Raw genomic sequence first — 15,210 nt, forward strand, 5'->3', positions numbered from 1 at the left:
TTTAGTTGTAATTTATGATTTTGGGAGAGACGTGCTATTTTTTGTTTCTGTATATGATGGGGTCTGTTGAGTAACTTTTTAAACCGGGTGTGTTTTGTGACCTATTTTGCTCTTAGGTTGGAAATGGTTGCTTAGTGTTACTGCCATGTCTGGACAATAACTGTATAATGTAAACCGTAACTTGCAGATTATTTTAAATTGTCATTTTCTTTGTGCATGGTTTCATTTCCAAATTAAGGATTTAGAATATTAATTAATCCCCATGCCCTATGCACAGAATTTAGCTCCAGCTGCATGTTTTCTGTTATTTAATGGTGCAAAAAGAGGGTACTTATGTTGGCCTAAATGATGTTATGCAGAAGTCACAATTAATTCTTTGACCCCAGGTTTTCCCATAGGAACATCAGAACTGCCATACTAGGTCACACCAATGGTTGATCTATCTCGGTATCCTGTCTCTGAGAGTGGCCAGTACCAGAGCTTCAGAGGGAGTGTAGAGAACAGGGCAGTTGCAGTGTTCCCCTGTCTTCCCCCTCCCAGTCTCTGTAGTCAGAGGTTTAGGGTTGCCTCAAGCATGGTGTTGCATCCCTGACCATCTTGGCTAATAGCCTATCCTCAATTTTCTTATCTAGTTCTTTTCTGAACCCAGGTATACTTTTGGCCATCGGGACATACCATGGCAGTGAGTTCCACAGGTCAATTTAATCAAGTAAAGACCCCTCTCCCTCTGTTTTGTTTCTTTGTATTGTGGGAAAGGGAAAATAATACGTCTCTATCCACTTTTTCTACACCTTTCATCATTTTATAGACCTCTATCAGATCCCTCTTTATTTGCCTCTTCTCTAAACCGAACAGGACTAATGTTTTTAGTCTCTCCTCATACGGAAGCCATTCCATGCTCTTCGTCATCATTGTCCCCCTCCTTTGAATGTTTTCCAGTTGCACTATATCCTTTTTCAGATGAGACCACGAGAACTGGACACGGTATTCAAGGTGTGGGTGCACCAAGGATTATATAGTGGCATTATCAGAGTTTCTCTTATTTTTCTCTCCCTTTCCTGATAGTAACTAACATTCTGTTAGCCTCTTTGACTGCTGCTATGCATTGAGCTGAAGTTTTCAGAGCATTATCCATGGTGACTCCAAGATCTCTTTCTTGAGTGGTTAACAGCTAATTTAGAACACATCATTTTGTACATGTAGTTGGGATTATTTTTTCCCAACGTGCATTACTTTGTATTTCTCAAAATTGAATTTCATCGGCCAGTTTATTGTCCAATCACCCACATTTGTGACATCCCCTGCAATGCTTTGCAGTCAGCTTTGGACATTACTGTTTTGAATAACTTTGTGTCATCTGCAAACTTTTCCTCTTCACTGTTCACTCCCGTTACAGATCATTTATTAATATGTTGAACAGCACAGGTCCCAGTACAGGTACCAGTGACCCACCTCCACAGCTTGGGAAACAGTATTGCCAAACAGGAAGAGCAGTTAGGAGATGTCATCTCCAACAGGACTTCAGACTAAGAAATAGGGGATAATGCTTTGGCCTCAAGACCAATGAGGGGCAATAGCCCTAGCTGTGAGAGGGCCCACATGACTGCATAGCTCTGTTCACACCAGGGAAGATTAAATAAATGTTATACAGCTCATTGCATGATTGCTCTTTTCAACAAAATACTTCAGATTTTATATAATAGGAAAGGGCCCTGCTACCTTCTCCCCCCACCCCAGACACCTGTTTTCCCAACAGTGCACACATTCAACATCCGCTGCTTGCGGATGTTACATTCACCTCAAACGGAAAGACCTACTACAAAGCAATTCTAGTTGAAATAAAATAACTTGTTATAATGTTTATTATATATGCTTAATTATAAATTATATTAGCAAAATCTATAATTAAAATGAAGTTTCTCATGAACCACACACTAGTTGCAAACCTTTGACTGTATGGTCACCTTTGGTAAGGGTAAAACTGCCTTACTAAGGAGATTTGAGAAGTCTTATAAATGCAACAGACATGGCAAATAGAGATGAGCCAAAAGCAAACACCCCACTCCAGCTGTCGCTGTACTCCAGGGTACTTCAGACTTGAACTATGTAAATGAGAGCCATTGCTACAGGTACCAATACTCTTACTCATCAAATAAGAGTCACTATGAGGAGATAAATGTTGTTTTGCTTTTGACATAATAGATCTATCCAATTTCTATTATGTGACTAAGGAAGTTGTAGACAGCTATGAATGATCATTCACTGTTGTCTACTGTATATTTCTAAATGGTCCGTTCTGGCAGATAGCAGATGATCATGCCATTCTTGTTATGATTCACTTCTGGAGCAATAAAGGTAGTAGCCCACCTCCCATAGGCCAGCAGATGTGGAATGGTTTTTATCTAAAAACAAAGTTGCCTTCAAAATGCATGTTTTTCTATCAGCCTTCTCTTGGTGTAGGTCACATTGTAGGGAAATAGTGTTTTGGCTTTAGAGATGGGCAGGATGCAGTGGATTTTTCTGATGTAGCATTTTTTACAATGTCTATTGCTTTATTTGAGAGTAATCAAACATGGACAGCCCCTGAGCCCTGCCTTAAGCCAGGCTTGAGGAGGTATAGCTGAGTAAAGAAAAGTTACGCCATTTTTAGGGAGGCTGCACAAACTAGATCATGTCAATGTAAAAGGAAGAGGAAAAGAAGATTAAAGACCCTGTGTCAGATGTGGGAAACACACCACTCTTCTAAAAGAAGAGGGAGCTGGACATTTGTACTCAGTTATCCAGCACAACTCACAAGAAGTCATGTCCTCACCATCCATATCTATGCTGCTGACTCACTTGTAACTGCTGGATATTAAGCTGACCTATTGTATCTTAACTATTAGAAAGGTATTAAGCCATATATTTAATTACAACTGACAAGGAAAGTATTTGGTTCTCCGTCACAGCTTGGGACTTCTTGTTTTCTTAGGCGTTAAGTAAGAAACCAACCTAAAGATCAGATAAAGTCCTCCCACGGAGGTCTTATGCCACCTAAACACATTCCTTGGTTTGTGGAGAACATGGCACTGGAAAGGTGGTTTGAAAGTGTGGTAAACAAATGTACAAGGAAAATTAACAAGCTCAGAGCAACATGATACTATCATCATGGGGGATATCAAAGAAAGTAGTATCTAGTCTTCAGAATTGAGACAGCAGAAAGACATTGATCCTTTGAATAAGGTACAGCTTGAATAAGGTACAGTTTCTTAAGTTTCTCTAACAACTTCCCCTCTTTCCAGCATACAAAATAACCACTACAAGCTCCTGGAGCTTAGTTTTCAATTGAAAAATAAGAATTCCTAAATTGCCAACTCCACTTTAAAGTAAAATCAAAACCAAAGTGTCCACGTGTTACAAATGACCAATAGCCTCCCTCCTCTCAAACCCAATAACTAAGATCCAATGCGCTGCAGTGTTATTTTATTCTCCCCAATTGGCCAAAAGGTTCCATAATTTATGGTTTTCTTCCCTTCTTGCGCAGGGACTGGCCTTCTCCTGAAAATGCAATGAACCGGCTGCCAGAGTCATCCTGAATGTAGGAGGGAGAAAGATTGGTTAGGTTCAGCTTTTGTTATTATTGAACAAAGAGAAGACCTGCTTCAGACAACAACATTCCATCATAAAAGCACTACTCCACTGGCTACTGACATTTCACATCCATAAATTTACACAGAAAACAGGTTCCTTCCCCAAAAGTTGCTAGTGTTTCAGTGACCTTTTGTAGATTTAATTCAAAATCCCTTTGCATCACTTCCATTTTATATTTCCTCCTCCAAGCTTATACAAGGCAAATCTTTTTATGTTAGCTAACATAAGAACATCAGAGCTTTCTGTCCTGTAGATAATATTCAATATCATTGAGTAGTTTTAAAATTTAAGGTCTCCATGAGCAATCACAGGCTGTGAATTGGCAAAGCCAGGGAGCCTAAACAATGGATCTGATCATGCTCAGCAAGAAGCTCTTAATTTTTACTGCCAGTAACCCCCCACACACCGTTATTCACCATTTCAGAGATAAAAGAGATTAAGGCTCATCGCACTAAAATGCTAACATACAGACCTTTAGTGGCAAAGCTGGTTGACCGCACAATAGTTACTGTGCTACAAACAGGGGCCCAATTTTCCCCACGGGACAAATAACTCCCACTGTTTTGAATAGGAGTTACTCACACCCTATGGTGGAAGAAAAGGCCCTGCAGTCAACAATAGTCCCCACTGTTGAAGATTTATCATGAGATAAGGGATCACACGCTGAACTGAAGCCACACATCAAGGACCACAATATTCCCTAAAAAAGCCTTCCATGACGGGAACTTTCCTCATGTCATTAAAAAAAATTATTTAAACTAGGTTTCAGTGATTTATAACACTTATAATTAGCATATTTTTTTTCCCTTAATTGTTCTGACCTCAGATGGGTCTGCATAATCAGTCAACAAGTCATAGTATTTGAGCAGGTTTGCTGGAGTTGGGGCCCACTAGCAATGCAGACCCCTTCAACAACTGTTAGTTCCACTGTATTAAGTTCTCTACAAATATGGCAAGGTACAGAGGTTTACTCACCTCTTCAACTTTCTTGACTAGTGGTCGTGAATTTCTAATGAATGTGATCCTACCGATTTTGAAGTCATAATTGGGTATTCCTCTGGGAAAGGAAGATTGAGATATTAAGGTACTGAATAAACCTTTAGACTCTTGTCATGGGAATAAATGTGACAAACAATAGCCAGGACTATTCTCTACAGTTTTTGTTGGGTTTTTTGTTTTGTTTTTCTTGAGTGTCATCCTAACCATTCCTTCTGAAGAGCTGTCGTTAGGATTATTATGGTCTGAGTCCGATGTGCTCACAAAGATTTATTTATTAGAGCTGAGCAAATGTTGTAAAGAAATATCTGTGATGATTCACTTTAGTTAAGTTGTCTGCAGCCATGTACATGCATCATGTCTGCACTTTCCAAGAGGGATCAAATTTTACTGGTCCAAGCATATGTGGAAAACTAAGGTAGAAGCTGGATGCACACATCTTCATAGGACCATTACTATAGCGAGTATTAATTCAGAAGCAGGGTGGAGGGAAACTGATTTTTTAAAATTTCAGTTCGGTATTTTTTATTTAAAATAAATACAGTTTAAAAATAAATCTAATTTCGAAATTTGATAACATAGAATAAGGCCTAAATTAACTTTAATCTACTAAAATAATTTATATTAAATACAAAAAATAATATTAAGTAGCACGTTTGTTGCCAAGTTTTAAAGAAAGTCAAACCACTGAGTTGGTGGTAATCACTGGCTAAGCATCTGGAACCAGAGTTTGTTGAAGTGCTAAACCAGCTTTTGACAGCACTGGCCTCTTCTGCAGGTGCAAAGAGGATATTTTCTTAATTTCAGTTTATTCAACTAATTCAATCACATCAGTTCATTCAAAGTTGATAGACCAATTGGGAGTTGAAAAGCAAGAAAGCTTGTTTTCTTGTTCCAATCTATGAATAAAATTAGGTGTGAGAGAGTAAGATCTACTAGTTCTAACATTTTGAAGGAAATATGACCAGAAAGAAGCATGTCAGTTCCTTACCTACCCATAATATTTTCTTTGGTTAATAAATGTATTAGTTTTAAATGAAAAATATGTTTTGATAAGCCTTCTGATAATCTTTCTTCTTATGTATCTATCACTTTTAAGGTAGTTTTTTTAATAAAAAAATTAAAATGCTGTTTTTATGCATTTTTAATCGAGTTTGAATTTCCATGCAAATAGAACATGATACAAATTAAAAGGAAAAAAAATCTAGTACATAAGAAATAATAAAAACTGTAAAGATTAAGAATCTGAATGTAAATTAAGCCATAGCTTCCTGGTTAGCAAGAAGAACCAAATTTAGTGTAAAGGCTATATTTAATTGCAAATCAACGTGTTTTAATGGTTACCATTCTATGAGAATCAACTTTTCTTTAGGAAAATAACTAAAAGTACAGATGCAAACAATTAAAATTGATGATTTAAATCAAGGTTTCCTGCTTGCTCATTTAAATCCTGATTAAAATTGGTGATTTACATTGCTTTGAGTTAAATCAATCTGCCCTGTTTAGAAATGCTTTTGCAGTTATCCTGTCAGGAAACAAAACAAGACCATGGCCAAGTTTTGTAAAAGTATTTATACTGATAGTTGATGGGATTTATACTCAAGTGCGTAAATGCCTTTTGAAAATGAAATATAGGTTCCTAGTCGGTTAGGCATTCATTGCAATGCTGAGAGCAGCAACATCTAAATACCTTTACAGATCTGAGTCCATGTGATTATCTGACCACTCTCAAAGCAACGTATATTAAATACATTTGGGGAAATCAGGTTCTCACTGATATTACAGAAGCAGACAAATACATCAAGAATGATTCATTTTGTTCAAACATTAACCTTCCACCTGTAGAAATCTGAATGAAATGGGCTAACCTTCGAATGTCTCCTGGTTTAATTGGCGAGGGACTAGGCTCGACACCTTTCTTCTTGCCATCTAGCCTGTTCCCAGAGCCAGAGAATGCCTACAGGTATAAAGCAGAAAGTCATTTCTACACGTTCCACCTTATTGTTAAAGAAGAGCACTGCAAGCATGTATTTTTGTTTTTTAAAAAGGCTAAAATGGGCACAGGGCCTGATTCAAGATTGGTGCTGATCTAGTGGACTAGTGTTAGTATTCTGCACTGCCATGCAAGAGATTAGACTGGTATTTCAGTTCCCATCTCTTGGCTCCTCAGGAACAGTAGAGAGCACCCACCATCACTGGCCAGCACCTCTCCTACCGATCAAATAGCATTGACTGCTTATAGAATTGTAGGACTGGAAGGGACCTCAAGAGGTCTTCTAATTCAGTCCCCTGCACTTAAGTCAGGACTAAGTATTATCTAGACCATCCCTGACAGGTGTTTGTCTAGCCTGCTCTTAAAAATCTCCAAAGATGGAGATTCCACAATCTCCCTGGGCAATTTATTCTAGTGCTTAACCACCCTGGACAGTTAGGAAGTTTTCTTAATGTCCAACCTAAACTGCCCTCGCTACAAGAAAGAATTTACCTCTGGTCTTCCTTGACTGAAAGGACAGTGACTACAGTACAGGGTCTAGACAACTGGACTGGGACAGAGACTGAAGGCCCAGGGGCAGCGATTTTTCATAGGGCTGTGATTTGTGCCCTAGCTTAGAACACTGGAACTACTCCCACACCATTAATTGCACGTAATTTGCAAGAGTTCCTCTGTAAAAGTATATATGGGGGTCTGTTGTACAATGTGCACATATCCCTGCACACTACTGGATGGAATGTCAGACTGGCTTAAAAATGTACGTGGCTGAATCTCAGAACGGCTAAACACATGAATACTACAAAAGCATGATTGTTTCACAAGTCAGTTCATCATTTTATGACATTTACAATAGAAGAAACTTTTACTCTAAATCTTAGTTATTGATATACAAGCCTCTTGGACAGCAGTGCCAGTGCTAAGCAAGTGTCCAGAGGGGACGCCTTGTTTGTGCTCCCAGTAACATTTTATAAACAAAATTCACTTCCTTCAGGTACCGTTAGATACTTAAGTGTTACTTCCATTACACACAAGCCATCAGAGTCTTGAGTGGTAATATTTACTATGGATTCAGAACACAAGTTACTGCTGTATTTATATATCAGAAGCTCCTGAGAAAATGCCTTGCAGGGAGAACCTATTACACAGACTCTTATACACTTTTTTTGGGATGTGTAACAAGGTGATTAGCACCCTGTGATTTTTTTTTTTTAAATACATTAAGGTTTTGTTTTGTTTTTTTTTTTTTTTAATAGGTTTGTATTATTTCGTTTTATCCATGCTGGAGTGGGAGATTACATGTTTTCCCCTGGAGGGGTTGGTAGGTCCTGAGGCGGGGACAGGGGGTTGCAGAGCGAGCCCACCTTGCACTCACCCTGCAGCAGTGGCTCCCGTCCCACAGGGCTGGGCCCAGCTCCCCGCTCTGGGGATGACATGATGACGGAAGGGTGAACAGGCCAAACCTGAGCATGGAACCGGACCCTGCCCTGTGGGAGAGGAGCCACAGGCACAGCAGCTCCAGGATGAGTTTTTCATTTTATATGTTGTTTTTCATTTTATTTTGTGGTGTTACTTCACATTTGTGAAAACCACAGGACTCTAGTGTTGGTCCTAGGGTGCAAGTGCACATCTCAGAGTTCCAAGGCCAGGCTGTTGTGTGATTACATGTTGTAAGCAGCATCTGCTATAAATAGAGGCAGCCTAGCCTCAGGAAAGGAGAGCCCAAGCCCAGGAAAGGGGCCTGTCACACCTGGAAGTCCTGAGAAGGAAACACCTGCAGCAAGCAGGAGCTGGCTGGGGGAAGCCTCAGCCGGGAAAGGCGAGACGAGGACTAAGACAAACCTCTGTGAGGTAGTGAGACTGGGTTGCTTTGCATCTTTGTTTCTAAGTAAAAGAAAAGCCCTGAGCAAAGGAACTGGATTTGTGCAGTTGCGGGGAATACGTGTTCACCTTCCCAGCTGATAGATTTGCCCACAACACTACCAGACCGAAAGAAGATACTTACACGAAATCCTAGGTCGCTCACATAGCCACTGTGGTCTGCTTCAACGTCCTAGGAAGGAGAGGAGAAACAAGCTGTTTCATTACATTCATGCTGTGTTATGCAAAATTAACATGAATGGTTTAATGGATTTCCTACAGAATGAAACTTTTACAGGTATTTTATAAAGTTCACTGAACATGAATTCTTTTGACAAAGTTTTTGTCCTGGAAATAGGTTGCTCTACATGAACAATCTCCATAGGGTGGGGTAAGGAAGGAAAAGAAGTGTAGGCAAGAGCATCTTGGAAATAAAATGTATGGCTGAACTATCTGATCTCAAGACCTTTTCAGAAAGAGGCATCCATTAGTGATCTTTGCTCCATAACAGCCACAGTAAGAAGAGAAGGCAACTAGAGAGAATGCACTGTAGAGAACAAGAATGAACTTAACTTACTGTGCTCTCCTCATGTTGTGTGTGTCTTTCTGGTTCTTTGTATCCCAAAGGTGCATCAAAATCCACCTGTTTTTATAGCAAGGAACGTTGTTGTTGTTGTTTTAAACAGAGCCACATTTTTTTTAATCATCACCATATGCCATCCCTAAAATCGCTACAAACTCGACCATTCTATTCTGAACTAGAGGGAATGGATCTTTTAAAAAAGCTCAATTAGCAAAAGTGTTACAATTGGACTGTGGGAGACTCATCTCTAAAAGATGCTTCTCCAGCACATAGTTGTAATATACTGGCAGGGCAGCATGGAACATCACGCTGCAGCTGTTCTAACTTTTCAGTCTCCAGGCTGTCAGATGGACCTGCATCTTTCATAAGAGAACAATTTGCAAATAAGGCTCTACAAGAATTATAGGCACTTCAGCCACCTACGGGCATATCATAGGGTTGCCAGCCCTCCAGGATTGGCCTGGAATTGCTGGACTCCTGGTGATTATTGAAAGCAATCAAGGAAATGTTAATAGGATATTTTAGGAACCTGACATTACGTCATGGGGGGGTGGGGGGGAGAGGAATCTCCCGGAATATCTTCAGGCAGAGTTGGCAACCATAGTATATGACCTGTGGCCTTCATCTTGCAACTCACTTATGGTTACAGGATCTATATTACTGAATGCTCACCTTTCCCACAGCATAGCTATATTTCTGTAATGCAGCATTGTCATGATCAGATGCCCCTTCTCAAAAGAATAATTTAAGTGAAAATAAAGATCCTGCCACAAAAAGACTTCAACTTACATTCATATCACACTCTATGATGGACACAGCTTTATCAGGTTTGGTCTCCATTACCCGAAGCTCGTAGATCTGAAACAGGAGTACGTATAATATAAAGCTGTTCCTCTTAGTGTGCAAATTAATGATTAAAGAAACTTGGGCAAAATTCTCACATCAGAGAGCATTCGTTTCAATGAACCATAAGCTCTTCAGATCAGAGACTGTGTCTACCTCTATGTTTGTACATCATGTAGCACAACAAGGCTTCCAATCAGATCAGGGCCTCTGGGTGCCCCCATCATGACTATATTTCAAAATGGAAGACTTCTTCTACATTAGAGATTTTCATTGCCCCTCAATAGAGCTGGAGGGATTTATTTGGCCAGAGGCGAGCTATATGGCTCTGAATCTCCTGATTTCCAGTTGCCAAAAAAACAGCTCCAAGTTAGGTGAGGTAGGATATCTGCACTGTCTTGTACTCATTTATGTTAAAATGGTCCTCTATAGTTTTACTGCTGATAATAAGCCCTTTTGCTCCTAATAATCCTTTGTCTGAAATGGATTATGATTTACCCACAAGTTATCCAAACTGAGCTGAAACCTGGCAAATAAGTACTTTGCCCAGAAGCAAAATCTGAAAATGTAAAAGTTGTTCAGAAATCAAAGGTGTCAAAAGTCAGAATTTAATATTAAGACCAGCACCAAGGCTCCTGAACGGATTGCATTATTCATTCTCAGAATTCAATAAAGGCCTTTAAAAAAAAAAAAATATGTAGGTGAAGCTACTATAGAATTTTGCATTTGTAGCTCCTGAAAATCTGGGTCCCACTTGCCAGGGGGTCCGCAAGGCCCTGGGTAAGGTCCCACCTATGAACCTGCCTCCCTGAGATGTCCAAAGTCCCTCTGGGGCTGTTTTCGGAACTCTTACATCTTTCCTGTTTGGGTCCATTTGCTCCTGACAATTAGCTCCCACAGTGTCCATTTACGCATATGTGCAGAAAAATGGATGGACCAGGGTAGTGGTTTAAGCTAAACGCATGGTGTGTCCCGTGTTCAGCTACTACTGACACTCAAATGGGAGTATCTGTAAATTATGTGATTCTATAAATGTCTTTTTAGGGTTCCATGCGAACCATATGCAGAGTCAGGATTTATGTTTCCTGGGACTGTACACAGGTTTAGTTAGATAGTGTTATTTACACTAGATACCGTACCTTCTCATTGTAGTTGATGGCAATAACATCCCCGGTGGTTAGACAAGCAAAGTTTCTCAAAGCATTTTCTAATCTTTGAATTATGTTAAGAAGAACTGTATGGTTGTTTTCAGTGCAATATTCAAGTTATACATCAACAAGTTCATATTTTCTGGTTCCAGGTCTGTCTTACATGTGACTTAAAATATAAGTACCATGGACAGTTTAACAAGCATTAGGCATTCAACATCCCTTATAGATGTTCTTAGGGAAACCCTATAAAGTTCTCTAGACAGTAAAACAAGGCATGTGCTTCAGACTACAATTTACCTATTCAGACTGTCTGGAAAATAAAAGCCAAGAATTAAAAAAAAAAAAGTTTCTACAGTTAGGCTCCTGAATCAGTGGCCTGATTTTTTAGAAGTGCCAAGTACCTAGCAGCTCTCATTAAGTAATTTTAAGGAAAAATCCTTTATTCCCTACTTTAGGCTTTTATTCTTTGGTGCAAAGAATATTTGCCTGAGCAAGGACTACAGGATTTGGCCCATTTCATTAGGCCTTTATTTAGAAGAATGCTACACTTCCTGCAGGGAATTCACATCTCTCCGCACTTGCTCTGGCTCCTACCAGATTCCATTCTCTTACCTCTTAGCTTTCAGAGGTGGCACTAGTAACAGTAAGCTGGTATTGGACATATCTGAACAATGCTTGAAAAGCTGCCCCGCTTTTCCTCCCCTGTTTAGGGTAAGCTAGTGCCAAAGCCCCTTCTTTTGCTTCCTCTGGGATGAAGTGAAAGGATACACAGCTTTGGGATTGGTGATGTCAAGGAAATCTGGACTTTGTGGTTGAAATTTTGAGTAAGTAGCAACTTGAAGATTAACACTCTCTACCTGCACCAGGCCTCCTTCCTCCAGAAGCAAGTTCTGCATCATCTGCAAAAAAACATTGGTGACAAAAACAGGACACTATACCAGTATCTATGCAACAGAAACAGGTAACTTTTAGATGGAATTTCCCTTGAGAATATGTAAAATATATTGGGTCATATTCTGCCCTGAATTCTGTGGGTTTGCATTAGGTATAATTACAGGAAAAAACTTGTTCTTGATCCTTTATGTCTCAGTAACAACGTAGTATATGCAGCAAATTACTTTGATTAACTCAGAGGAAAGCTTTAGCTGTGACTCAAACACTAAAAGGTGCTGACTGTGCAAGTGAAATGCAATTTCAGCAAATATTCTACTGTAATATTCACCAACACCACATTCATCCTATACTTTAAATTCTGACAGTTTGGTGTAAGGCCACTTACCCAGTGTGGAAGGTAACAAATGCCTTCATCAGCCACAAATTCTAGCACACCACAATGCGTCATTCGATCTGAATTTTTATTAGTCAGCTTAAACAACATAGGGTACGTAATGTTAAGTCGACCTGGCAGAAGGGGAAAAAGATACAATTTGTTATAAAGCTCATGGCAGATTTATAAAGTTCCAGAGACTGAACATTAGCAAGAGAATGAGCCAATATCCTAGCAAACACACCAAATTATTTACAAAAAAAAGGACGCTCATTTCATTAATGGAAGTGTGATATGGTGTCAAGCAGCTGCTAGAAAGCTGACACTGTCGGCCTAGCATTTGAACTATGTGTAGATAAGGGAACACCAAACCCTTTGACAAACAAAATATGTTAAAAAAACCCATATGATTTTTACCCTCAATATGGATTTTCTTGGTATATCTTGATTTACACCACATCTTCTTAACGGATACATAAAGCAGTTTTTGGTGTTTGCCTACACATACATACAACACAATATTTCTAGCGTTCTTACAGTAGAACAAACATTACTTACTGAGTTGATCCAAGGCAGATGGTGGCATGATTACTGCAGAAATTAATCAGAAAGTTACAATAAGATTAGGAATAGCATGGCTATGGAAAGCAACTGCAGTGTACAGTTTTATCATTCCTTCTTAGGAGACAGCATTTTACCCAGGTTCCGACTTTGTGAGCTACAAATTCTATTGGAATCAATCTAGACAAACAATAACTGGTAGTTTTAATCCAAAATGTAGATTCTGAGTGGGGCAAATGGGAGAAGTTAGAAAGTTTTACAAAAGCTTATACACTAACAAAAATATTTCCCAAAAGTAATTTTATTTGGTTACAGTTAAACAACCCAAGTGCTGACAACTCAAACACAGCATTTGACTAACATATGGGAGCCTGAAAGTGGAGCTGACAAATCTATTCTCCTTATTGAAGCTGAGTGAAGCCAAAAGAGGAAGCAAAAAACATATATGGCAAAGACAACAGATTTTTAAATCTTATTTGCTTAAATGGCTTATTTTATTAGTGACAGCTAAAACCATTTGTTTTTAAAAATAATGGGCCTTCTAATTTACATGGAGGTAAATCAGAAACTCCAACATCAATTAAATGATATTAACATGAGAAGAGATTATTTATTTAACCTGCAAGTGCCCCTTTAATTCAAGTCACAAAGCCATCAATATGTTTCCATGCTTATTATGTTTGTGGCCTTATACTGTTTCTGCAACCGCCTGCCATAAACAATACTACTGAACATTCACATATAGCATTCATCAGTCTATTATTCAAAATAAAACATGCACATACTCTTCCCGCCTTTCTCCACATCTGACCTGTCATTAGGTCCTGCAAGCATGGATACTGAGAAGCAACGATACTGGGTTGAGAAGCGGTTCTGGAAAACCCGGGGGATTGGATGATCAAACATATTAAAAGAAAACTGGGGGATGAAAAATGACAGTGTGTTAGCAAACATCGATCCACTTTACTAAGACACCAGCAGACTAAGATTTTCAGGAGGTTGTTCTCCATTGCAGTCATCTTAACCAATGCTGTGTGCTTATTTTTCCTAATATAAATATGGTTTAGACATATGTATGTACCAATGAAACACATAAAATAAGAAAGTGAAAATTCATCTGTAATTTATCACCACAATCAATTTTGATTGATTCTACAAACTGTAGAATAGACATGGACTTCAATTTGAAATAAGCATACACATCCTAAAAACCATTTATTTGTGCAGTGCTACAGCAAGTGTACAGTGCAAACTATTAATTTAAACTCAACAAGGAATACAAGCGATTGTCATTTCTTTAACTCTTCAGCACAGGACAAGAGATATTCAACATAGGTGTGGCAGAAGGATATGTTTGTACCCTTGCACTTTTATTTTAATGATTCAAGAGATGACAGTGCATATAGCCTATGGATAAACACAGGCTGAAGTCTTCATCATCGCGGAGAGAGAATCATTCCTAGGTATCCAGTGGGGTAGCATCCTCACTTGTAAATCAAAGGGAGGGGAGAACACTGAGTCAGCACCTCCCAGGAAATGCCCAGGATCACACAGATTGCAAACTCTTTACGATTACTCCATATATTACTACTCTAAAAAGCCATCCATACCCCACCCTGTAACCGTCTGGGAGTGAGTGGGGACACTAAATTGGGGGTGCTTTATTAAGCAATTCTCTGCTCTTGGGAGCAAAGATTTTTCGGGGGGGGGGGGAAGTTTCCAGAGAGGGCTTTAAATATCTCTCCTGTCCCAGCTGGCTCTCTCTGAGAGGAAGGCCGAGAAGAGGGGGGGGGGTACATATGTCCCAGACAGACACCCTGAAGGGTCCCCCTCACTGCCCTAGAGCCAGGCGGACAAAGCCCGACCCTCTCGCAGAGCAGAGGGGCGTTTGGCGGGTACACGCTCCCCTAGCACCTCCCCGCCTGCGTAAACAAGCCAGCCAGGGTGACTCCGCAGCTTCCGCCGTCTCTCCCCCAGCTCTCAGACACCCACACAAGAGCCCCTGCAGGCACTTACCATCCTGGCGGCAGCGGCTGCTCCTGCCCCTTTTCTCGGAGATCTCACAGAGGGACACCGCAGAAGCGCCTTTAGACAGCTCGGGGAAGGATCAATGCAGCGGCTGCTTCCCCTCCCCCACAGGAAATCGGCTGGCTGAGGGAAATGGTGGGCAGGGAGGGGGAAATCCCTTAGCCCAGCCCCTCTCCTCTTAGGGTGACTTTTAATTTCTACAGGCGTGGCGCTATTTTAACAGCGTTGAAGGCAATCAGCAAAACTGAGCACGTTCATCGCTCGCAAAGGGGCGAAAAATGTTTGGAGGTTGTGGCCCACT

The 15,210-nt window shown here is 40.0% G+C and overlaps 1 protein-coding gene across 2 annotated transcripts; it reads right to left on the minus strand.

Annotated features, from left to right (window-relative positions):
• Nucleotides 1-1,928: 1,928 nt before the first annotated feature.
• Nucleotides 1,929-15,048, minus strand: UFD1 (ubiquitin recognition factor in ER associated degradation 1). 2 transcript variants are annotated; one of them, XM_074972643.1, is made up of 12 exons: nt 14,898-15,048; nt 13,667-13,799; nt 12,879-12,911; nt 12,333-12,454; nt 11,822-11,952; nt 11,042-11,114; nt 9,849-9,917; nt 9,054-9,119; nt 8,622-8,669; nt 6,495-6,583; nt 4,606-4,687; nt 1,929-3,571 (listed from the first exon to the last, which is right to left on the minus strand). In XM_074972643.1, the coding sequence occupies exons 1-12, from the start codon at nt 14,898-14,900 to the stop codon at nt 3,497-3,499; spliced, it is 924 nt and encodes a 307-aa protein (XP_074828744.1). In that variant the 5' UTR covers nt 14,901-15,048; the 3' UTR covers nt 1,929-3,496. The 2 variants fall into 2 exon arrangements, with proteins under 2 accessions (XP_074828744.1, XP_074828743.1); XM_074972642.1 differs by lacking the exon at nt 14,898-15,048 and having other exon boundaries at nt 1,930-3,571; nt 13,693-13,784.
• Nucleotides 15,049-15,210: the final 162 nt, after the last annotated feature.

This window comes from Natator depressus, chromosome 15, assembly GCF_965152275.1.
Source record: "Natator depressus isolate rNatDep1 chromosome 15, rNatDep2.hap1, whole genome shotgun sequence".
NCBI classification, from domain to species: Eukaryota; Metazoa; Chordata; order Testudines; family Cheloniidae; genus Natator; species Natator depressus.